The 22,466-nt window shown below is 32.5% G+C and overlaps 1 protein-coding gene across 2 annotated transcripts in view; it reads left to right on the forward strand.

The window, feature by feature from the left end:
• Positions 1 to 22,466, forward strand: part of LOC149799353 (von Willebrand factor D and EGF domain-containing protein-like) — a 92,625-nt gene that overhangs the window by 44,071 nt on the left and 26,088 nt on the right. For both annotated transcript variants that reach the window (XM_089958675.1, XM_089958676.1), the window contains exons 8-16: positions 11,435 to 11,578; positions 13,573 to 13,729; positions 14,448 to 14,562; positions 15,971 to 16,057; positions 16,463 to 16,855; positions 17,450 to 17,532; positions 19,498 to 19,561; positions 21,181 to 21,354; positions 22,147 to 22,346. In XM_089958675.1, coding sequence (XP_089814801.1) covers positions 11,435 to 11,578; positions 13,573 to 13,729; positions 14,448 to 14,562; positions 15,971 to 16,057; positions 16,463 to 16,855; positions 17,450 to 17,532; positions 19,498 to 19,561; positions 21,181 to 21,354; positions 22,147 to 22,346 — 1,417 coding nt within the window. The remainder of the gene's footprint in view (positions 1 to 11,434; positions 11,579 to 13,572; positions 13,730 to 14,447; positions 14,563 to 15,970; positions 16,058 to 16,462; positions 16,856 to 17,449; positions 17,533 to 19,497; positions 19,562 to 21,180; positions 21,355 to 22,146; positions 22,347 to 22,466) is intronic.

Genomic DNA, 22,466 nt, shown 5'->3' on the forward strand with positions numbered 1-22,466 from the left:
AATACTGGCATAAAAGTCTATTTCTACGAAGCCCCTGCATTATTCGATATGGATTGTGTTCTTTAAAGCAATCTTTTATGGAAAAAATCTAACTCTAAAACTTTTCAAACTCTGCTCAACATTATTTGACAACATGTACCTCATGTACTTTGACAGCAGGACTTTAAATATCATGATTTGACATTTACTGTGACATGAATAATTTTAAAAAGTTTGAAACCATTAAATGTCCCCATGGATAATATCGTGTTCATCTGCTTTAATGGCCAAATGACTCATCGGTATGGACGTAACTCGTATTTCAATTTTGCTTTAATGGCCAAATGACATATCGGTATGTACGTAACTAAAACAAGCATTGTACGTTATTTGTAAACGGTCTCACAACAGGTTTGACATCATTCAACTTAAACGTATCACCGCGTACTTCAGTGAAAGCAATGAAACTTTATAAGACTTATGTTGACACGCCATCTTCTTCTAAGAAAATGCTGGGAAGAAGCCAGCCAAATTAGATTGAAAGTATATTTCAAGCTGTGATTTATCAATTGCACAAGTCATGTTGCTCTGCCGACAAGCATGACTGACTAAACACAATTAATACACACAAATAAGATGAGATCCCTTTATAACTGTATAAAATAATTTAACCAAATCTGACAAAAGAACATTTTGGGATCAAATCATTTCAAAGATCTGCACTTATTATAATAACTCATTATTGCGTATGGCAATTGTTATTTATATTAGCAAAGCCATTAGAGTAACTCCTCCTAATTTGTCAACACCTCCGTTTGTTGCATCTTATTGGTGTCTCTAAGAAGAACATTACAATATTTCAATGAACAATGTTAAGTACCATTCGATTTTAACTAGTAATACTTAGAAAGCAGCTTTAGATCGCATTAAGATAAACAAAATACCAAAAACAAGCCCACAGTTGTTATATAATTTCGTTTATGGTTTCTGTGTGGGAGGACAAAGCAATTATAATTAATTTCGCCGATTCCAAAATGGTTACTTTCACTAGCTTCCGGGTCGTTTTTAGAAACATCTGTGCGATCGTGAGGATATTTCATCAACCTGTTAATGCCTTAGATAAGAATTCTAGTTTTGGTTGAAATTCTTTTATCACCAGTGCCCTGGATTTCATACAATTCATGGACATTAAAGGAATATACGATGAGCACGTTATGTGGTGGTAGCTTCAGATGCCTTTTTCTCGAAAACCGCCCAACATTTTAGAACAAGCATCTCTAAAAGCGGCATTACAAGTTTCCGAAAATTCTTCCTTTTGGCTTTCATTGCATACTCAATTTTAAATCTCTGTGAATGTAATAAACCACTATAGCGTGACTTCTTCTTATGATCTTCCCTTCCAAGTGATTTGCGTGTATGGAGCAGACAGGTGAGCACTCTTTAATTTTCTTCAGACTTGTTCCATTCGTTCCTTCACTAAGTTATAATGAAAATAAGCACACAATGGACAGAAATAGTTAGATAATTAGGAAACCCTAGATTTATGCAAATTCCTAGTAAAATAAATAATCAATTACCAGGTTCACCATGCAATTTCCTGTTATTAATTGTAGTCGATTTTGATACTATAAATGTATGTACTTAAACTGAACAGTTTTTAATTAATACTTAAACTATAGAGGTACAAGGTACAGTCGACAATATCTGATCGGATAAAACTATTCACAAAACTCCTGAAAATATATTTAATAATTTAGTGCTCATTTTGAACATTGTAATGATTCTAAGGTTTAATTTGTGTCAGAGAAATAATGTGAAATAAATAATTTACGCAAACTAAACAAACAATTAATTGACCAATAACAAAACTAAAAATTTGGGAGACACATTACTGAAATTAAATTTCGAATGTCCTACCACAAGCACAAAATTTGTTTAATCTTCCGAACGAATTCCAATAGTTTTGAATGTCCTGACTATTCCATAATTATGACATTCATAATATGTGCAATGATTTCTCAATAACTCCAAAATATTGTTCTAACAGTCTATGAGCACTAAGTGATTCCATTAAAAAATTATATAAATAATTCCTCTATAATCACTGACAACAAATGGTTTCTAGAGATTGATCTAAATATGACTGAGATAGTGGTTTACCAAGTCCCAATTTATAATTGTTTTCACTTTATCTTAGTAATTCTAATGGAAAATTCTAATGAAATTGTCAACAAGTCTGTTTGTAGAATAGCCAGATCTCTAAATGCTACAATGCTATCCTATTTACAAGGCACAAACATCGACAAGATAGCTATGTAAAAATTTATTGAAGTACAAAGTCAATGTATAACAAGCACATACATTATCGTTTATTAATTCCCAAATAATCCTTAATGTCCAATCATAAGTCTAAGCTGACTGACCCGACGTCACCAGCGCGAACCTCAAGTTCTTTAAATTATCTCATAACGACTCTATGTTTTGCAAAATAGCTGACTGGGACTTGTCACTTTAGTATCGCTAATATTGATTTATTAAGCAGACTGGCGTATAGAACGAGTGATTGTCTTATTAAAATAAAGAATGAGCAGTAAATGAGGATCACTATGATCAGCACCAATTGATTGATTATTATCGGAATCAAAGGGTACCTCATTAAACAACTGAGCAATGAACGTGTAAGCTACTGGAATTAATTACCGACTAACATCGTTAGTGAGAACTCATTTTTCTTTAGTTCTGGTAAATGCAGAATCAGAATGCAAATCTGGGATTTAACTTGCAACATAACCAATATTTTGATCCGAAAATGAGTTATGAGCGGATTAACCACGATCGTATTGAACACAGTCTAAAATTGTGATAGAAGTTTGATATTGAAAATGCAAAAATTTATGAATCGAAGGTTAATTTATTACATGTATAGACAGAGTGATTCCGGGTAGATTTATCACAAGTTACACATTTAAACTTTATCACAAACTCCACCAAATTCTGAGACTTTTACAAAGTGTGAATAGAATTAAAACTCATACTGATTCTATTAAAACTATTTCAACCATACAAAGCATTCTAAAAGTGTTTTAGTTTGCCTTTAATAAGTCAGTTGGAAATTTGTAATCTTTCATAATCAGCAAACATATAACAGCATTAGGATCAAATGCACTGACTATTTCTTCCTTAAGAATATTTTTATACCTGTATTTGAACATTTTCAGACGGAATTATGCAAAATCGATAAAAATTCAGACATGGGCTTGAGATTTTAGTATAAGGCTTCCAACAAACCAATGTTAATAATTGTATTATGGCAATGAAATTCCTTTAAATGTGTACATTTCATGCCACTCCGTTTCAAATATAAAAACCTTGAATACATATATAACGAAATTAGTCTCATTCGAAATTTATGCAATTATTCTGCTATCTCAACAAATCTGAATGCATTAATGCATTAAAGAAAAAACTCACCTTAGAGTACGTCGTCTTCATAAGAGGACAACAAATGTGCCAACTGAATCCTTTAACGGCATGACTCCCCCATACGTGCTAAGCATGTATTGTATCATGTTGTAGTTCCCAAAAAGATAGTAAATATATTGTCTCTACTCTTTTCTAAGGATCTATTAAAAGTTGACGATTTTAGCATTATTGAATACAAAAATGTTCTAAATCCTAAACAGAAAATTGAAATTCCATTGAAATCGTTCTCGTGGATTCTGCGTTGGATGACAAATAAACAGGTGTGATTAAGCCGATTACAGAAAGGCACTCCCCCTAAAATGCCCAGTTATGTGGTGGCAATTTAACCATTTTAAACCACGAAACTGTAATTTCGATTAATCTGAAGATATTACAACTGTAGATGTGTGCCTGATATAATCTTTTTATTTTGGTTTCCTCTACATGTATTTTTGGTTAGATGTCATCCATTTGTAGGATCACAAGTGTACTTGCGCCTCTAGATTCACTTGTTCGTTTTTGTATATGAAATGGAAACAATCAACGAATGGATGAGGATCAAATTTATGATTATGAATACAGTTGTCAAAAGAATAACTTCTAATTAAATTAAACTTGACGATAGTTGGCTTTATCGTGTACAGTTGTGTCATCGGTTTTGCACATTCTCAACGTTTAAGCATATATCATGGAACTGCATACAAATGCAGGAACATTTTTGTTATATACCTATTTTGTCTTCTACCTTAGGCTTAATAAAATAATACACTACAAGAAACAGATTAATTTATGATGCATTTCAAAATGCATCACAGCCGTAACTGCATCAATACACAGTAACAATATTAATGCAGACATAGCTCCTCCCAGGGACATTTGAACACAGCATTATTTTAAAAATGTTATTGCTTTGGTCTTGTTAAAGTTGAAAACTAGAATCATATTTTTGAATAAATGAGCATTCAAACAACGTTTCTAACTGGTCTGGAATGTTTAGATATTAGTTATTTTTTCTGATTCAACTCGATGTTGCTTTTCTGATGTTGATGGACTGGATTTTTTATAGCTGAGTCAATTCAGTACGCTGTGCAGGTGATTTGAGCACTGGACTGGCATTGAACCGACCACACCTATGTTTCTGTTCCGTCCTTGATTGTTTGGAATCATAATGTGCGAAAAATATTAACTCTTTTAAGTGAAATTATATACAAAGACGATATGGAAAATCACATATTTGATTTTGATTGCTGCAAGGAGCCTGTGAATTCGGTTAGAAATTTAATCATAATTACAGTACACTTTTGCTGTGTGTATCAAGCTTTGGAACGAATGATATGGGTCATATCCTTCAGATTTGCAGATCAAACTAACAAAGTATATTTTAATGAAATTCAATATGCATAAATGAAACTATATTTATTGTCATAGTTATTACCAAGCAAAGAAGACATGTTTATGCCGTGTTACTTGCATGTTCGCTATCGGAGGAACCCCAGGTATAACCTGTGTGGTTCCTTTTGCTTTCCTAACATTGTATCAAACTAGTTAAACGGGGGAAATGACAAAGCAGCTCTTGTGTGATAGTTGATTTAGCCAGCGAAACAAATATTTCTCCGTCATATTTGGTCATTGGATCTGATGCTCTTAGTTTCCTACCGGAATCATCAATTGAGTTGTTATCGAATTTACTGTTTTGACTGACTTGTAGAGTGATTTGTCTCTGATATGCGTTTGCTCTCGGCCTCAATATTCTTTTCTATGCTATTTTTGTAGACCATAGAGAGCATCTCTCGTAGTCTGAACAATATCCTTTTGCACAAAGTTACGAAACATTCTCCAAAATAACTGTTCCAGTCATCATGGTATTTACATTTATTGCGTCTCTGACGTTTGTGTTGACATAAGGAATATCACGTTCATTCTCTTGCTTATTTGAACGTTTCGTTTGTGACTCAGTGAACATGTCAACATCATTGAGTTTGTCATATCTACTTTCAAATGGACAAAATAGCTTATTTAGTTCATTCACAAAGAAATCCAATCAACCAAAAGCTAACTCGTCTACTACATGAGTATATATGGCTTGTTTACAAAGTAATGCCAGATCCCATTATACTATTTTAGGCACACGTATCGTGCAGTCTGAAGCGTGTAGCATGGGAAAATAGTGCAAGATTCTGACAACATGATATCAACGGAGAAAATATAAGCTTATAATGATAGGTCCAATAGTATCGCATATTATGACATCGGTATGCCTTTATATTACTTATAAATAAAGTCTGCGACATTCAATATCTCAAAAGAACATATAATACATACATACATACATTCATACATACATACATACATACATACATATATATATATATATATATATATATATATATATATATATATATATATATATATATATATATATATATATATATATATATATATATATATATATATATATATATATATATATTGTGTGTGTGTGTGTGTGACGACATAAAACAGCTCAATAACTACAACGCACGGAAGTTAGTCCTTTTGCCAGCGAACGAGGTCAAAAGGTCCTGCACTGAAACCGGTGACAGTTTTGATAACAAAAATCGGATGTTTACTACTATTTCATTTATACGTGCATATATTCTGAAAAGTTTGTAAGGGCTATTCCATTTAAATATACCACTACCCTACGGATGGCAAAATAAAAAACGTCCATGCAAGGTCATCAGTAGACAATAATAACTTATGTGCCATGTCATATATAAAAAAAATGCTTCTATCCGTGGTGCCTATTTTATTTTAATAATATGTTTCTGTCATGCCACCGTTCTGTTTGTTTTCTCTTCTGTCCCCCCCCACACCCCTTTTAACAAAAAATAACGTCATTCCAGATTACTTATCGTAATTCGCGTAATTTCAAGGAAAAGAAAAACTAAATCGGCAATTTCCGATGAATTGTAACGGAAATAAGAAAACAATCGGAACGTGGATCTCTGGAAGTTTTCGGATGTAACCATATATGGTATGGATGCTGCAGCCGAATATTTAGAACATAATTAAAATGGCGATAGAAAGACAATACAACATGTGGTCCGTCGAAGATGTGGGGATATGGCTGACTTCGGTCGGCCTGGAGATACAAGGTTGAGACTTTTTCGGCCTCAGAATTAAGTTTGAAAATCGTACATTTGAAACTCCGCAAACTTAAAAAGGTCCCCTTCTCTTATCTTCCGTTTGATTGGTAAGAACTATTTGTCTAACAAGCATGTGCTTCCGAACAAAACAAAACTAAAAAAAACACGACCATGAAAAAATAAACCGGATTACGCACTTTCTCACGCGATTTCACGTGACCTTTTAAGCTAAACTGTACGTAGCATAATAAATTTTGTACCGATGTTCAGCTCAGGCATTCGAGTTTGTATGCATACTAAAATTTACTATTATACATTTATGGAATGCCTGGCCATTTTCCCACGCTACAGGTCGATATGGCCATGATCGCGCCCACTTAATATGCAAGTGCAACACACATAATGGATTGCTCTCTTATCATTGGTTGACCGAAAATGAGGTATTGCACCTAGGGAGAAACTGACTTTAAGATGACTATAACGGGGACAGTATTCCATTTTTTGCTTTGCACTAGCATATTAAATGAGTGCAAACATGGTGATGTCGAGGGATTGACCAGGGATAAAATGGGAGGGATAAAAAATTAACTGGCTCATTCACAGTGACTTGTAAATAATTGCCAAATTTACAATAACTAATAATTTGACATCTAAACTTTAACTGCAAAGGAACATTTAATTTAGACATCATTTACTGCTAGAATTTCAAGATATTGTCGTTTTAGAGAGACTATTTAAAAACTCTCATTTTTAAATGTAGGCCGGAAATGGACTGGTTCCCAGCATGTTATTCTTATTTTATTACTCACCGTGGGTTTGCCATTGGCTGGCCAAATACAGTTTTGTACTCTCCATAAATAATTCACTGTTATTGGAATCTGCTGTGAATTGTACGATAAAAGACCAATTCCGGCCAGTTAATGTAAACATTCATAGAAAGTCACGAGTTTTGAAATATTTCCTTTTAAACAATGATATATATGCATGCTCACTGATTTTAAGGCAGCAATTGGTGTCTAAATATTTCAGATGAATACGGGTTTAGATTTAAAATCAGAAATTATTGAAAATTGGACAAATTATTCATAAATCACAGTGAAAATAATGGTTTTTATGGTTTTATATGTCTACCTCTTGAACAACTACCATGTATCAAAATATTACTCTTGTCATGGGAAAACTGTTTTGTGGAATTGGTTTTGGTTTCTATTCTACATTCATCTGCGGATCCAGTGAGTTCGTGTGGCTGAAAATTGCAGAAATTTTACAGGTGTAATAGTTAACAAAATTAAGACAAGATACAACATTTATGCCCGGGAAAGTCTACAATCTTTTATTATTGCTATTTACAAGATGTTTGTATTGATCATATTATCTTTAATTATAAATATTAATTAGATCCATTACATTTTATTCTGACTAGTAAGTTTAATACTTCTGTTCAAGTTACCAGTAATAAAAATGAATACATAGTTCACGTCTATAAAAAAAATTGTATGCACAGTCATGAATTTTCGAAATTTGCTTCTCCGCATGGGAATGGTGTTGAAAATTCACTTCTACGACTGGTGGTGATTTGGAAAAAATCACTTCAATGGGTGGTCACCCATTTTTGAATATGCCTTCCTCCAGGGGTATGTTTAAATGGAATATCTCTAAGTGATAACATCCCTTAAACAATATACAGATATACAATATATCATTGCTATTAACTGAATTTTATATTAAAAGCGCCCCTAATTGTTTTAGTAAAATTCAGCACAATAGCGCAAACATCAGAACTTTGTACGGGGAAATAAACAATGAAATAAAACTTTTATGTTAGACAAATTTGGAAATAACTCCCATAGTCATAAAAAGAGATTAAAAGATTCAACACAGAAGTCTGCCATTCAAAATATAATGTTTAGAATATGGTATAAAGCACTAACCACCCCTAATTTCTCAAGAGATGGAGGCCGCCATTCCACGAAGTTCCGTTTTCAGACGCACATACGTTATACTAGAGTTCAGAAGAAATAAGGATGACAGAACTAATACATATTTCAAGAACTCGAACGATGACAATGTATACCCACACAATAAAGCTACATTGATCTTCTTGATAAATGTTATACATCATCTAAACTTAAATATTTATTTTTACTCTCATAGTCTAGAAGCTTTTTCATTTCACAGAGGTGACACTGGCGAACATTTGTTTCAAGCCAGATGACTGCTACGATGCTAATACTGTGTGTGATACTGAGAAAAGATGCAAATGCAGGTCTGAATACTATGACAATAATGGTGTCACCAATATATGTGCAAATTGTACATCGAGTACGTTTACTTGAAAGAATATGCATTGAGATATGATATATTTGCAGTTATCAGTAGTAGTTACAGACTGCATCTTTCTTGATGATTTTTCTGTACTGCAGAGCAGATGTCTTAGTTACAATATGAATAATTTGCAATACATTGCAGAATGAAACGCTTTTCTGGAATATTGAAGTGTCAGAGAAATTAAGCTCTTGTCGCCCTAATTATTGCTGCAAAAGAATCATCGTGACTGTATTTGGCCAGTTGGCCAGTGTGTACCTTCAATTAATTAGATTTAATTTTCTTGAATGTATTGTCCCTGCAAGCCAATACGAACTCTTAATTTATTATAGATTCTAACGTCATAGTAATGTTACCAATGGATACATATTCTTTGTACATCAGAAGAAAAACATAAAACGCGATTGAAAGCAGAGTGGATGAAGATCACACTTGGATTTTCATTATATAATGGTGTTCAGTCAAAGATAATTTGTTTTAATCTGTGAGTATTTTCAGTTCCCTTGGAAAACTTGCAGCTCCTCTGGCCATAACGTCAAGTGACTTCAAGATATGCATACTACTGTAATTGCTTGAATCAACAATATTTCAAGCACTGTGAAAGAGTCCCAACCAAACTTGGAAGAATATATCATGTATTCATGATTTGTATTGTATGCCATGCCACCAACCCGGTCTGAAACATTTCCCATTGTAATATTACAAGAAAACGTATTACAAATCCTTGTCCTCATAAACTATACAAAACTAAAATTATCTAATGGTAGAAATGACATTCGGACAACGATGTTCTTTAGATATGTAAAGAGGACACAGAGTACATTACAAGCATAATTTTTCGACTAAGCTTAGAAGTAATATTGTTTTTTAAAAAGACTCAGGAAGTGCTAGACAGTTGTTAACCAAACGTAGAAGACTTGATGTTCTAGGTCTGCAAGATTGTCTGTATTACTAAAATTAAAACTGCCACCTTATAATGACTCATATGTTTGATTGCACATGATAATTTTATTTAATCTGATAAAAGGAATCCTGGTATAAAGGTCTTAGATCTTGCTCTAATGCTGATGCTCCATTGTACAGCACGGTTATTGATTGCAAATGTTTACAAATCTCTAAGGTATCACGATTCTAATCGATCCTACCAAACTCGATAAAAGCCTCTTTTTTTGTCGCATAGTACATAGTAATATTGTTTATCTGAGACATGGAAGCCGTGAATAATATAGCTAGTACCCACAGAGAAAACATTATTAAAGTTCCATAATATAATTCCCAATCAAAACAATCTCCTGGTATTTCCTTTGGATGACAAAGCGAGAATGTGCGATGTGATCTTAAAATCACAAATCTTCAGTTGAAGTAAAAGCAAAACGAATCTATGTTAAACATCCTAAGTTTATTTCAAAATATCCAATTTATATATTTTCACCTAACATCAGCAGAATAGTCCGTGGTGATCTCTTCTTATCACTAATGGATTTTATGAAAATATGAGGAAAATATGCAGGCATGGAACATGTAGCATGATTGGCATAAATCATACCTTCAATTTATTTGCATTGCGTAGACGTTATGATTCACATTCCATGAGTTAATATACTTACACCACTACTAAACAGTCATAACCTATTGAACTGATTGTGGATACAGTTAGATGCAAATTTGAAATATCCCAAAATCTTGAAACTTGCGATGTGTTTTGCTAAAGTCACAAGTCAAGCAAAGTTGACAGTTAAACGTGAATTGTTATGCAAAATGATGAAAACAGTTCAAAGCAAAATCTAGACATTATTCCAAACACTCTTCCGTTGTGATTTTGTTGCAATTGGCCTGAAATCGCCTGATAAAATTCAGAACAGTTAGACAAAATTGTGAAAGTTCCTCGACTGGGTACGACCAAAGTGAAATACGAATTTGGCATTAGACGAAAAAAGAGAACATTGAGACATTTTTAAAGAGGAGGACGACTGGCTCGAAGGAGTTGGTTCGAACTCAAACGTTCGTATGATATAATACCTTAGTATAATTATATTAGACAGGTACCTGATAGATCTATCGATATTACTACCTTGAAAAATATTTCAAAATATATAGTTTTAAAAACGATACAATGCATGGGTATGTATGTCGAAAAGCGTGTTTATTATTATTGAAATTTAGTCCTGAATATATCCTGACAAGTTGAAAAAAGTCAAATAAAATGTAGGCGCTCTAAAGACCTTTTTAATTTTGTTGCACGCATGTTCCAGCCGAAAATATTGTGTTTGTTATCTAAGATAACACCTTTAAAGGCTCCAAATTTACGAGCGAGTAAATCACTGTTCTATAAATTTCCGTTTACGGACACCTCTCAGACATCTACGAAAGCAATTGAAAAGGCAGCATTGCTTCATCCAGTGGTTATGGCGAATTTGGAGTGCGACAATGGATTTCATATGCAAATACTAGATGTAGACTTTTGTTGATCTATTGTACTAGGTTCTATTGTTCTTATTTAGATGTTTTTTCAACAATCAGTCTCATTTTTATATTCCCAGAGGTCGGATTAGGCAATAATTGTACCGAATCAAATGCCTGTTTGGATCCTGATGCTGTGTGCGATAGTGGAAAAACGTGCATATGCAAGTCTGGATTCTCTGATAATAATGGTCTCATAACCTTGGGTGGAAACTGTACAATGAGTAAGTTATGTCAAACTTATAACATTTATATCTAGATCCGAAATATTTGCCATTAATAGCAGTCGTTGTGTACTGTATCTGTTTTGACGATTTTGTATATGGACATACGATTTCTAATTTATACTTGGATAGTTTTATTACGAATAACAGTTAAAAAATGGTTCGTCGAATATTACCTTAGCGAGTATTTAATATCTTCCTCTCCTTTGCCTCGAGACACTCAGATCTGTCACATTATTTGGCCGAATAAAACTCTTAAATAACACTATCTCTATGTTAGTAATATGTGTTCAGCATGTAACTATCATTCTTTGCTGAACGCTAGATGAAAGGGAACAGTTTCCAATGAAATTGAAGGCACATTTTATCAAGGCAACAATATAGACTTCATTTAATTCTGTTAATAATCACGGATAAGTATATTATGATCTGATAGTAAGGGCAGTTCCCATGATTCATTCGCAGCGTATCTGGCTATGATTCTAAATGAGTAAAAGATAAAAGTCTTCAACTGGTATGGATAGCTTGTCAGAAAGTTTTATCTTTAACTTTATTTTAACGCCAGTGGATGAGTTTCAGCCAAACACTGAATACTCCATTCTTGTGTATATTATTTGTAGATCCGTCCTGGAATAAAGTCACGGGTGCAATTAATTTAAGACATTTATAATGTCTTATCTTACAAGCTAAAGATAATGCATGCAACCAATTAATACAGATTGTATTCTGGAAACGATGTCCGTTTAAATTGCAGTAGATGATGCCGATCAGCTTACCAATATATTCTCATTTACTAGAAAGAGAAGTTTCAAAAAGTTATTTTATAATGTATGTTTTATGAGATTAATTTTCATATATCACCTACTTGCAATTGGCTTGTAGTGTAAGAAAATAATAATATTCCTGGGTTATCTTAACCGATCTCTAAAATACTGGATTGTATAAATTAAGCGGAATAAATTATGGCCAAGAACAATCAATGTAATTATCAAAATTATATCCTAAAGATACTTGTCTTCACAATGCAGTGGTTGGTGACTGCAGTTTAAAAGGAACTCTGGGCCTATGTGCCCTGCGACTGCCATTTCTTCTTAAAAGTGTCTTAACACTTTAAATGTCATACAGTGTCATAATAGAGAAATTTCTTGTTTACATCCGCTTCCATTTGAATATCAGTACCAGTCAGTCATTTCAACGTCCTCTGATCTGCAACGACCTATTGCTCTGATTCTTCGATTTCAACATTATTAATAGAAATAAATAAAACCACAGAGCAATTCATATCATAAATGAAAATGATATTAATAAAATAGCAACACAGTTTCCAGAGTAAACAATAAGTATCATCCATACAAAAGCTTGAACATGTATATTTACGGTGTATCGTCTTGCCAGTCATAGTTTCCTTATACGATAGTCAAAATGCATATACATGACGTAAAAGTATGGTCTTTACATCATTACCTTACAGAGGTTCCTGGTAGAGACATCGATGATCACACATTTTAAATTCTTTTCAAATCATAGAAACAGTACACAGCAGGTGGATATTTAAGATGTATATTGGTTGAACTCATTAACTTTAGTGCTTACAAACCTATAAGGATTTCATGAACTTTGCCTGAATACAGATATATACAAATATTAAAGACAAACTTAAAGACCTAATAATGTTTTCTACCTTAAATATTCTCAGCATGCTTTTTATGTTTTCTAATTACATGGTGTTTGTTTTCGCAAACATATCATTATGTTTTTTATCTTATAGGTGTTGTCTAATGTTGTAAAGCGCTTAGAGCTTCTAAAGATTAAAAGATTAAGCGCTATACAAAGTCCTCATTATTATTACTATTATTACCATTACTATTATTATTATTATTATTATTATTATTATAATTATTATACGTATTATGTTCGAATATACGTAGAAAACGAATTGCAGATTATCTAACCTGTATGATCATTGTATTTGTCTTTTTTACTGACTGGAACAGACCCATCTTTTAAGCCTGACTATGCAACCGTTCGGCCAGAAATCTACTATACTAATGAAACAAGCCAATTTGGGATGCAATTTCGGAAACCTCGCTTACGGTTCTGGTGTGATTTTCGAGAAAGTCAAGAGGATAAACTCTTCTATTCGATAGCCTGGTAATTATCTGACAAATCTATATATGTTACAACTAAAACTAAGAAACAAAATTATCTGCTCCGCATATAGCTTGACACTTCCGTACACATCCATTAATTATCTGTACATTAATTTAAACAAATGAAAATTCTTGGAACCATTATGGTGATTCCACTCTCTAGTACTTGTTTTGTACAAAAGAATATTATGCAAACCAAACTGTTACATATGTAGCCTGTAATGTGAACGTGTGTACAGTATAAGCGACCAATTGTGTCCTTTAAGTCTTTGGTCTATGAAACACATACACAGATAATTTGAACATTTTTTTTACCTATTTACATATTATGTATACAACAGATAGATAGATAGACAGATAGATAGACAGTACAGAAATATTAATAATAATAATAATAATAATAATAATAATAAGCATATTTAATAGTAGTTTCCTATTTGAAGAATTATGCGTTGATAATAAAGTATACGTGAAAATATGGATGAAGAGATGTAAGTAGTCTTGTAGGTATTTATAATTAATCTTTAACTGAATCGATAAATAGAATGAATACATCAATGATGATTTGGATGATAATTCGTTTTCCTTCTACCTATTCGTCTTATGCAAGGATATATAAATGCACCATGGAGAAAAATTAAGACTTTTTGACAGTTAGATAACTCCTTTTAAAACATGACATATTCTTTTGTAAACCTAATTTAATTATAATTTATTAGGTACATCAACGACGTTTTCTTTAAACAAGAAGATCCTGAACTTTATACCTCGAGAAATAAAACAAATCTACTCGAAGACGAATTAATTGCACGTAATTACAAACTGGGCATAACAGTAAGTAACACACGCACACAAGCTCTCACACACACAAAGACACACATGCACATACACTATAATCTATTTATCTATCTATATATCTAAGACGACTTTTAAGCATGTATTTTGATTTAATTCAAGATCAGAATAACTATTGATACGAGTACCTTTGTTTATTTTCGTTATTAAAAACAACTGCTTGCTGACATGTGTTGCTATGCTCAGCTTTGCTCACTGAGAAACTCCAAATCGTGGAAAGTTCATACCGTGGTAGATAGCTTTTATAACAACTCACAAGGTCTACTAAACTATCAACATCTGATAACTAGTTTATTTGAATCAAAGTATAATATCGTGCGTCTTAACCATTCTTTCTTATAATATGTATATAGTTTGATATACACATGTGTCCCATGCAGAAATGACGTGTATGATCCCCTGTGTCTAGGATCAATTTACACTAAGCGGATGTCTTTGGTACTGGTTAAATTATTAGTAAATTGTCATGTTCATAAGTGGATGACGAACAACAACAAAAACGAACAACAACAATACATTCGTTTCTTAAACCTGTACATTTCTATAAAACTATTACTGCTGGGAGAACAATTAAGCTGTGGCGAGGTAAGTGACGATTGAATGAGAAAAAATCATGTTTAAATTTTTCAATTTTCTTTTAATTCTTATGAGATTAAAATACCTGAATATAAAACTCTAGTTGAACTCCACAATAGGTAGTACTATACACGAATAACTAAGAGGGATATCTTAAACCTTAATGTGTTACATGTGACCGTTTTCTAAGCATGCCTGAGGACTGATTATGTTGTAATGATGTGTCGTTGACCAATGTTGGAGCGCAAAGACACCACGCATGGTAGACTCGCATTCTAAGATCAGTACTGAAATTGCCGCTGATATGAAAAACGTGTAACGAATGTTTGCACTGTCAACTTATTGAACTTCAGTTTTAAAATAAACTTTTCCTTGTAATGATTCTGTAAAAAAATAAAAAAATATTTAATTTTTAATGCCGTTTATTCAGTGTCATTTTTTAGACCTGGTTATGGGTGGGTTGCTTCTAAATGTAAGAAAATCTCGCCTGCATTTCCCAGGGTTATTCTTGCTTTTTGATTTATAATTTGTTTTTTGACAGACCAAGTGAAAATAGTATAAATGTTTAAGATTACGAATGATAGTGTATGTTGGCAGGTCAGTAATAGAGAGGTCTGAAACGATTGTTTTTACATTCAAGTAAAATTTGCATAAATAAAGTATGGACTTCAAACAGTTTGAAGCAGTAATATATAGGTTTATATTTAGAATTATTACAAATTATAGATTTGACTTTATTGCAGTTGACAACTTTTCGTGTGAAATTATGTAAAGAAATGTGCTGCATATATGCTATTTTTATAAATTCTAGATCAAGTGTACTGTGCGTACACTTACAAGCGTGAGTGGCTTTCTAGGAAATCACACTGCCAGTACAGGATACTGGATGGGTGTACAGGTAATTTTGTACTTTCTAGTTCCAAAGCGGTGATAGTGCCATATTGATACAAATACGAAAATATATATGAAATACGGTCGTAACACTATATGAAGGCGAAACCAAACAGTCATCAGCAAGTATTCCTTATTTGCCAACTTCAACAGTTTGTAACGAGAAAAAGTTCGACTGCTTCCTAATTAATTTGATTAATGTTCAACTCTAATTGTACATATTCCACGGTAAATCAACAATGAAACATGTACTGCTGTTCTAGTTTATAAATATGCCATAGAGTTACAATTATGCATATCTGACATATGTATAACATTGTATATTTAACAGTGTGCAGTGTAGTAGGGAGAGATGGTATAGCACATTAATCAGTTATTCATATTAAGAGCCTATCATGGATTGTATTTATAGATTATCAATCCAAATGTGAACTTGCAGCAAGGAAAAACAGCCATTGTGCAGCTTCGTGCAACATTTCCTTTCGGATGTTATACGGCCATCGGTATCAGAGATCTTTCTTGTTTTATGTCCGTCCGAATGTATGATCCAAATGATACATACAGTTGTGCAAACAGAAGCATATTAGTGAAAGACAGCAGTCTATGTGGAGCGCGACTTCCAGGCCTCACTTATACCGAACTATTACATGGAAAAAGTTACCAGAACGTCATAACAAACATGACTATCACTACCAGAGATACCGATGATTACAATCCAGGACGAAACAAATTTGTATTAAAACTCGTTACAGAAGGTAGTTTAGTAAACGATATAATTGGAGGAAACTACTTGACCGATGTCAATGTAAGTATTTAGCAACACTGCTTTGATCTGGCAAAGTGGAATACATTGTAAAATTGGATTGAGATATTGGAAAAGACACTAATACCAGGATACTTTTGATGCAATGCCTAGTATGAAGCAAAAAATTATCAAATCAAATGAACGCAAGCAGTTAGTATCAGTCATTCGTAATATGCTCACACGTAACTGAAATGCAAATATTGCTTAGCACCAATAAGCTTAGTCTATGCATAAATACCTCTAATTTTTTATCACCAACATTGTTTGTTATTAAATATATTTTATGAAATATGTTCTCTTATATTTTCTTAACAAAATTCACTTTATTAAACATATCCCATTTCGTTTGGCTTCTGCAATTTTCATAAGCCTGTACGTTTACGACTCCCATATTATAATGGCTTCAGGCAAGATATATATATATATATATATATATATATATATATATATATATATATATATATATATATATATATATATATATATGGTATATATATATGGATAATTATATCAAGCTACCATTTACAGAAACACTAATTACTGAACAATTTAGCACTGTACCTTCAATGTTACATTTTAAACGGATTACTCCAGGTGGTGGTTCAAGAAACACTGTCCTGGCAAAGAAAAGTATGCTTTTTCCACGTAGATTCCCACATGCGGACATTTGATGGAAAGTAAGTTCAATAAGGCATGCAAAGTTTATTTGCCTTTTAAATGTTATTTTTTTAACAATTTCTTATTAAGCTATGATATAAAGCAATTTTTTATAACACTACTGTTGGTATATCAAATTAGAGGACACACAGGGCACTGAAATGGAGAATTCACTTGCACCTTCAATATGTTGTTACCGGTGGTCAATATTACTCAGTTGGAAATGCAGTATCTGTATCGGTATGTGATAAAAATAATCAGATGTATAGTTGCATGAAATTTTCATTAAAAGTATATTCGGCAAGCCTCGCTTACTTTCAAAGGAGCATTTGCTCATTTCGTGGTACATTAGTAATTAAGCGTACACACCATACACACCTTTTTTCTAATTCCCATCTTAAACTCCCAAATTTGCCGTTTCACATAAATTTCGTCTGTCTTCCACTCTATCTAAAGTTTGGAAAGAAGGAATGATTCGTTAAAAAGGCTATCTGACACAAACCTTTCTTTGAAATATTCTTGATAATATGATTAAACGACCTATGAATATTCAGTTTTGAATTAAGAGGTGCCATCCCTTAATTCAGTCACTGATGTCCCTTATAATTTTATTCTTTCTCGGAAGTGCTCCAAAAGTAGTAATGTGAAACATTCGACAAATTCCGTTAGTGACAAATCTTACGACAAAAACATTCGCACGTGGCGGATATATTTATTTGAAGAGTGACAGACCCGCTTTTGTCAGAGGATCTGACGAAAAAAGGATGCATTAAATTATTTAAAAAAAGAATCGGGTGAATATTGGTATTATGCTTAGGTGCTGGAATACTTTGAAGGGCGACCTTGGTGTGAAGACAAACCAATCGGTTACGGATTTAATTTCATATTAACCAGAAAACATACGACACAGACGTGTCAAAAAATAGTACTTGAGCTATGACTTTAAAGAACAAATACTCATAAGTCATAGGCCGCGTACTGTATCATATCAAACGCAAAATAGCGTGCCACATAAGGATCCCGCACCCTCTCCGACATAGCGTGGTTCTGGCTTATACTTATAACGGTAACGTCATCAAATCTTGTTTCAGCTTTCGACAGAAATCGGTTGAAACCACGGATGTCGCCGATAAACATCTGATATTTTTGCATACGTGCAACATTGCCGGGTTTCTCAGTTCGAGTGGGAAAATATTTGAAATACATGGCTTGTAATGTGATAAAACGTCGATGTTATCTAATGTTAAAGGCATCTAATGTTAAAGGCGTTTTGTCCGTAACGGAAGCATTGGGACTTTAATATATAGCATGGTATATAACTTTGACTATCTCGAATAGCATTAGCATGTGTCATAAATAAAGATTTAAATAAACAGTGTAAGCTACACATACATTACATACATTGATTTATTCATGTACTAATATCTTCATATATATATATATATATATATATATATATATATATATATATATATATATATATATATATATATATTTATATATATATAATAACAAACTATTACCATATTCCAACTTTTGCACAGTTAAATAAGAAGGGGTACTGGTTTTAATGTAGTGCTCAAGTTATTGCAATATATATATATATATTATTTTCTAGAGCATGTGCTTATCCAACAATTCATTTTTAGTGTAAATGTCAAAGTTTTTTGCCATTTATACGTTAAGTTGCGAGGAAAAATATTGTTTTTAAAAAAGTGTGGACTTAAATGAAGAGAAGGAAACTTTAGCATATATTTAAACTCATATTACCTCCTGAAAGGTTTAAGTTTGTAATATTTTGAAATCTACTAATGTACTATAATTGATATCAATTTTATCAAATACATAGAAGTGAATTGTTAGATGGTCCGATAAGGTTATTTATATTAATTGGTATAATATTGTCCAAATGTATAATTTGTGTCATGAAATACAAGATTTGGATGCTCTGCTATATAGAGCAATTCGTTTCTATTAATTCGCAGGTATTACGACAATCAAAACGATGGTGATTTTATTATGTATCGCCATAGATCTGAGAAGCAAGAGGTGAGCTTTTATCTTTTTATGTCATCATATAATCTGCAACGTGCAATACGTTCAAATCATAATATTATTCAGGTCCATAATCAACCCTGATCGTGTAAATTAAGGTTTAAAGTAACATTGTTTTTCTTTTGGAAATCTCATTTTCGATGGCTTTCCTTTGAACTGTTGATTCAGCATGTTCAAGAATTGTTTTCCTTCGTTCATGAATATCTTCAGAATGTTTTCAACTCGTTTTGAAAAATTAATAGGTTTCTAGATAATTATTTTCACTCTTAGAATCACATTTATTTATAGCATATCCTGGTACATTGATTACGAACTAAAAGCAATTCACCTGCACGTTTTGTTTTGCAAGTAAAACTAGAGCAGCCATCCCAATTCAAAAGGAAATAATTTTTAAAAAGGCTAATGTATTTTGGCCATAAATAACGGAACGAAAAAGATAAATGCACTCACTTCATTTTGACTGCCCTATAACTTTCTCGTGGTTGTTAAACTTATCGACTTTGATTACTTTGTTTCCAGTTAAAATAATGTTTAGGATAAGTAGTATAAAGATGGAAAGCACTCGACAATAGTTTAAGTAGTAAGGTATCTAAACGTTCAGAATTAATTACAAGAACATACAGTAGCTGTTCATGGGTATATATGTATTGAATATGATATACGTTTATAAAATCCCACTAAAAGGAAACACTGAATATGTCTGAGAAAAGTCGCATGCATAATAATGTATTAGTTTAAAGAAAATACAAAACATCTGGTCACTTAAGTGTGGTTTTGTAGTACTGGTTTAAGAGTATATGCCCTGAAACACCACAAATATGTGCTGAATATAACAACATTCCAAATGCGACCAAATGCTTTTATCATAGTCGTCAACATAGGTTCTCAATGTCGTCATTTTCTAAAGCTTTTCATGACTTATATTAAATTAAATGTCACTTTTATTCATTCAGAAAAGAACATAATATTTAACAAAAGTTTGAGTTTGGATGTACACTTTTAAGCCGCAGGTTACATTGTGCAGCAAGTGTTGTTGCTCTTACTTTAATTTAGTAAAACAATGCTCTTTCTATTATTAAAACAATTATGCAATTTTTAATAAGAATATAGTTTTTGCACTATTTTTTGTGTGGATATTCTACATATACAAGACTTGGGGAAAATAAAGTGTTAAAATTGGGTACGTTTGAATCTAACACAGATCAAGAACACGATTTTTATGTTAAATGATTCATATCTTTTTGTACGTAAATTTTCATATATAGCTCAGAACGTCTTAGCATCTGCAGATGTCTTTTTATTTACCTACTAATAAGGGTTTAAAGAAACAAGACCTGATTTCAATTTCTGACCCAGATTAATTATTTTTAGGCTGTCAGGCACTCAAGAGAAAAAAAGTCATAAGAATACTATAACTTCATTAGACATGTGCCATTATGGCCACCAACACTTTATATATATATATATATATATATATATATATATATATATATATATATATATATATATATATATATATATATATATATATATATATATATATATATATATTTATATATATATATATATATATATTTATTTATTTATTTATTTATATATTTATTTATTTGTAGGTTCAGATGAGAACTAGACGATGTGGAGGCGCAACATGTGCTTGTGCTGTGGCTGTTCGTGCTGGTGGTGACTTGTTCATGATTAATATATGCAGCACACCGAGACTAATCAGTTTTGTTTCTTGTGCCGAATCAATCCTCCAAGTGACTCGGATGAAACCTAATTTGTACAAGGTAAAGTCCACTTCTACAGTATTGCAAAAATTTAAAATATATTTGATTCTGTCGTATAAATATAATTTTTATCGAAATATAAAATTGATATTATGGAAAAAAAGTATGTGATATGAAGAAAATATACTTTCTAGATTATTCCGGAAGTGAGGTTCATAGTTTCGTTTGTTATTGAATTATAGTTCAGTGTCAGATAAGAGATATTCACAGAGCATTCAGGTGTGGAAGCTAGGCAAAATGGTTAATGAAATGGTTAAGTTCTGCTTATATGTTCAACGTTTAAAGTATTTTATGGATTATATTCAGAAGAAGTTATCCATATATCCACGTTGGCCGAGACGAGCCTCGAACCAATGTGGACGTATGTACATGGAAAAAACTGGCCTGTCGGTTCTCCATACTAAATATTATAATAATTGGCCAATGATACGATGTTATGCTCATTTGCGTGCATTCAAACTTAATTTCTCCGCATTTCTGGGTTTCCACATTATTGGTAAATTTAATTCGATTCTGATCTGGAAATGACAGCGAAGTCACAGTAACACCCAGCTTGACAATTTCATGTCCATAGGAATGTAATAACCTTCCAAAGCAACGCCTGTCCTTGTGTGCCTTATTTCACGTCTTGAAAGATATTCTTTTAGCATTAGTTTCGGTTCGCAGTAGAAATGTTTGAATGCATGTGAATAATAGCTGAACACAAAGGCGTCAACAAGATCGCATTGATGCAGTGCCTAAATATCGCAAGAAAACGGGACAAACAAACTTGAGTTGTTTTCTTCCCAACAGGTGTTCATGCCACTTGGAACTTTTGTGGATATCACCATTTGGTCTGATATATATCTATATATATACATTTACCCGTCTGTAAAAGACGCCGATGAAACGCGTGGTCTATGTGGTGTGTTAAACAACAACCAAGGAGACGACATTACATTGCCATCAGGACTTCAAGAATCCAACAATAATGTATTCACATCGTCTTGGAGGTATGTTATTTAAACAAACATCATCTTAGTTTTTTTCTTATTTTAATGAAGGATATACTATTATGGAAACCGGATAAATGACAAAGTCGAAATGTATGTACTTTCCTTTTAGATTTCTAA

This window comes from Sinohyriopsis cumingii, chromosome 5, assembly GCF_028554795.1.
Source record: "Sinohyriopsis cumingii isolate HCF-2022 chromosome 5, ASM2855479v2, whole genome shotgun sequence".
In the NCBI taxonomy this organism is placed as follows: Eukaryota; Metazoa; Mollusca; class Bivalvia; order Unionida; family Unionidae; genus Sinohyriopsis; species Sinohyriopsis cumingii.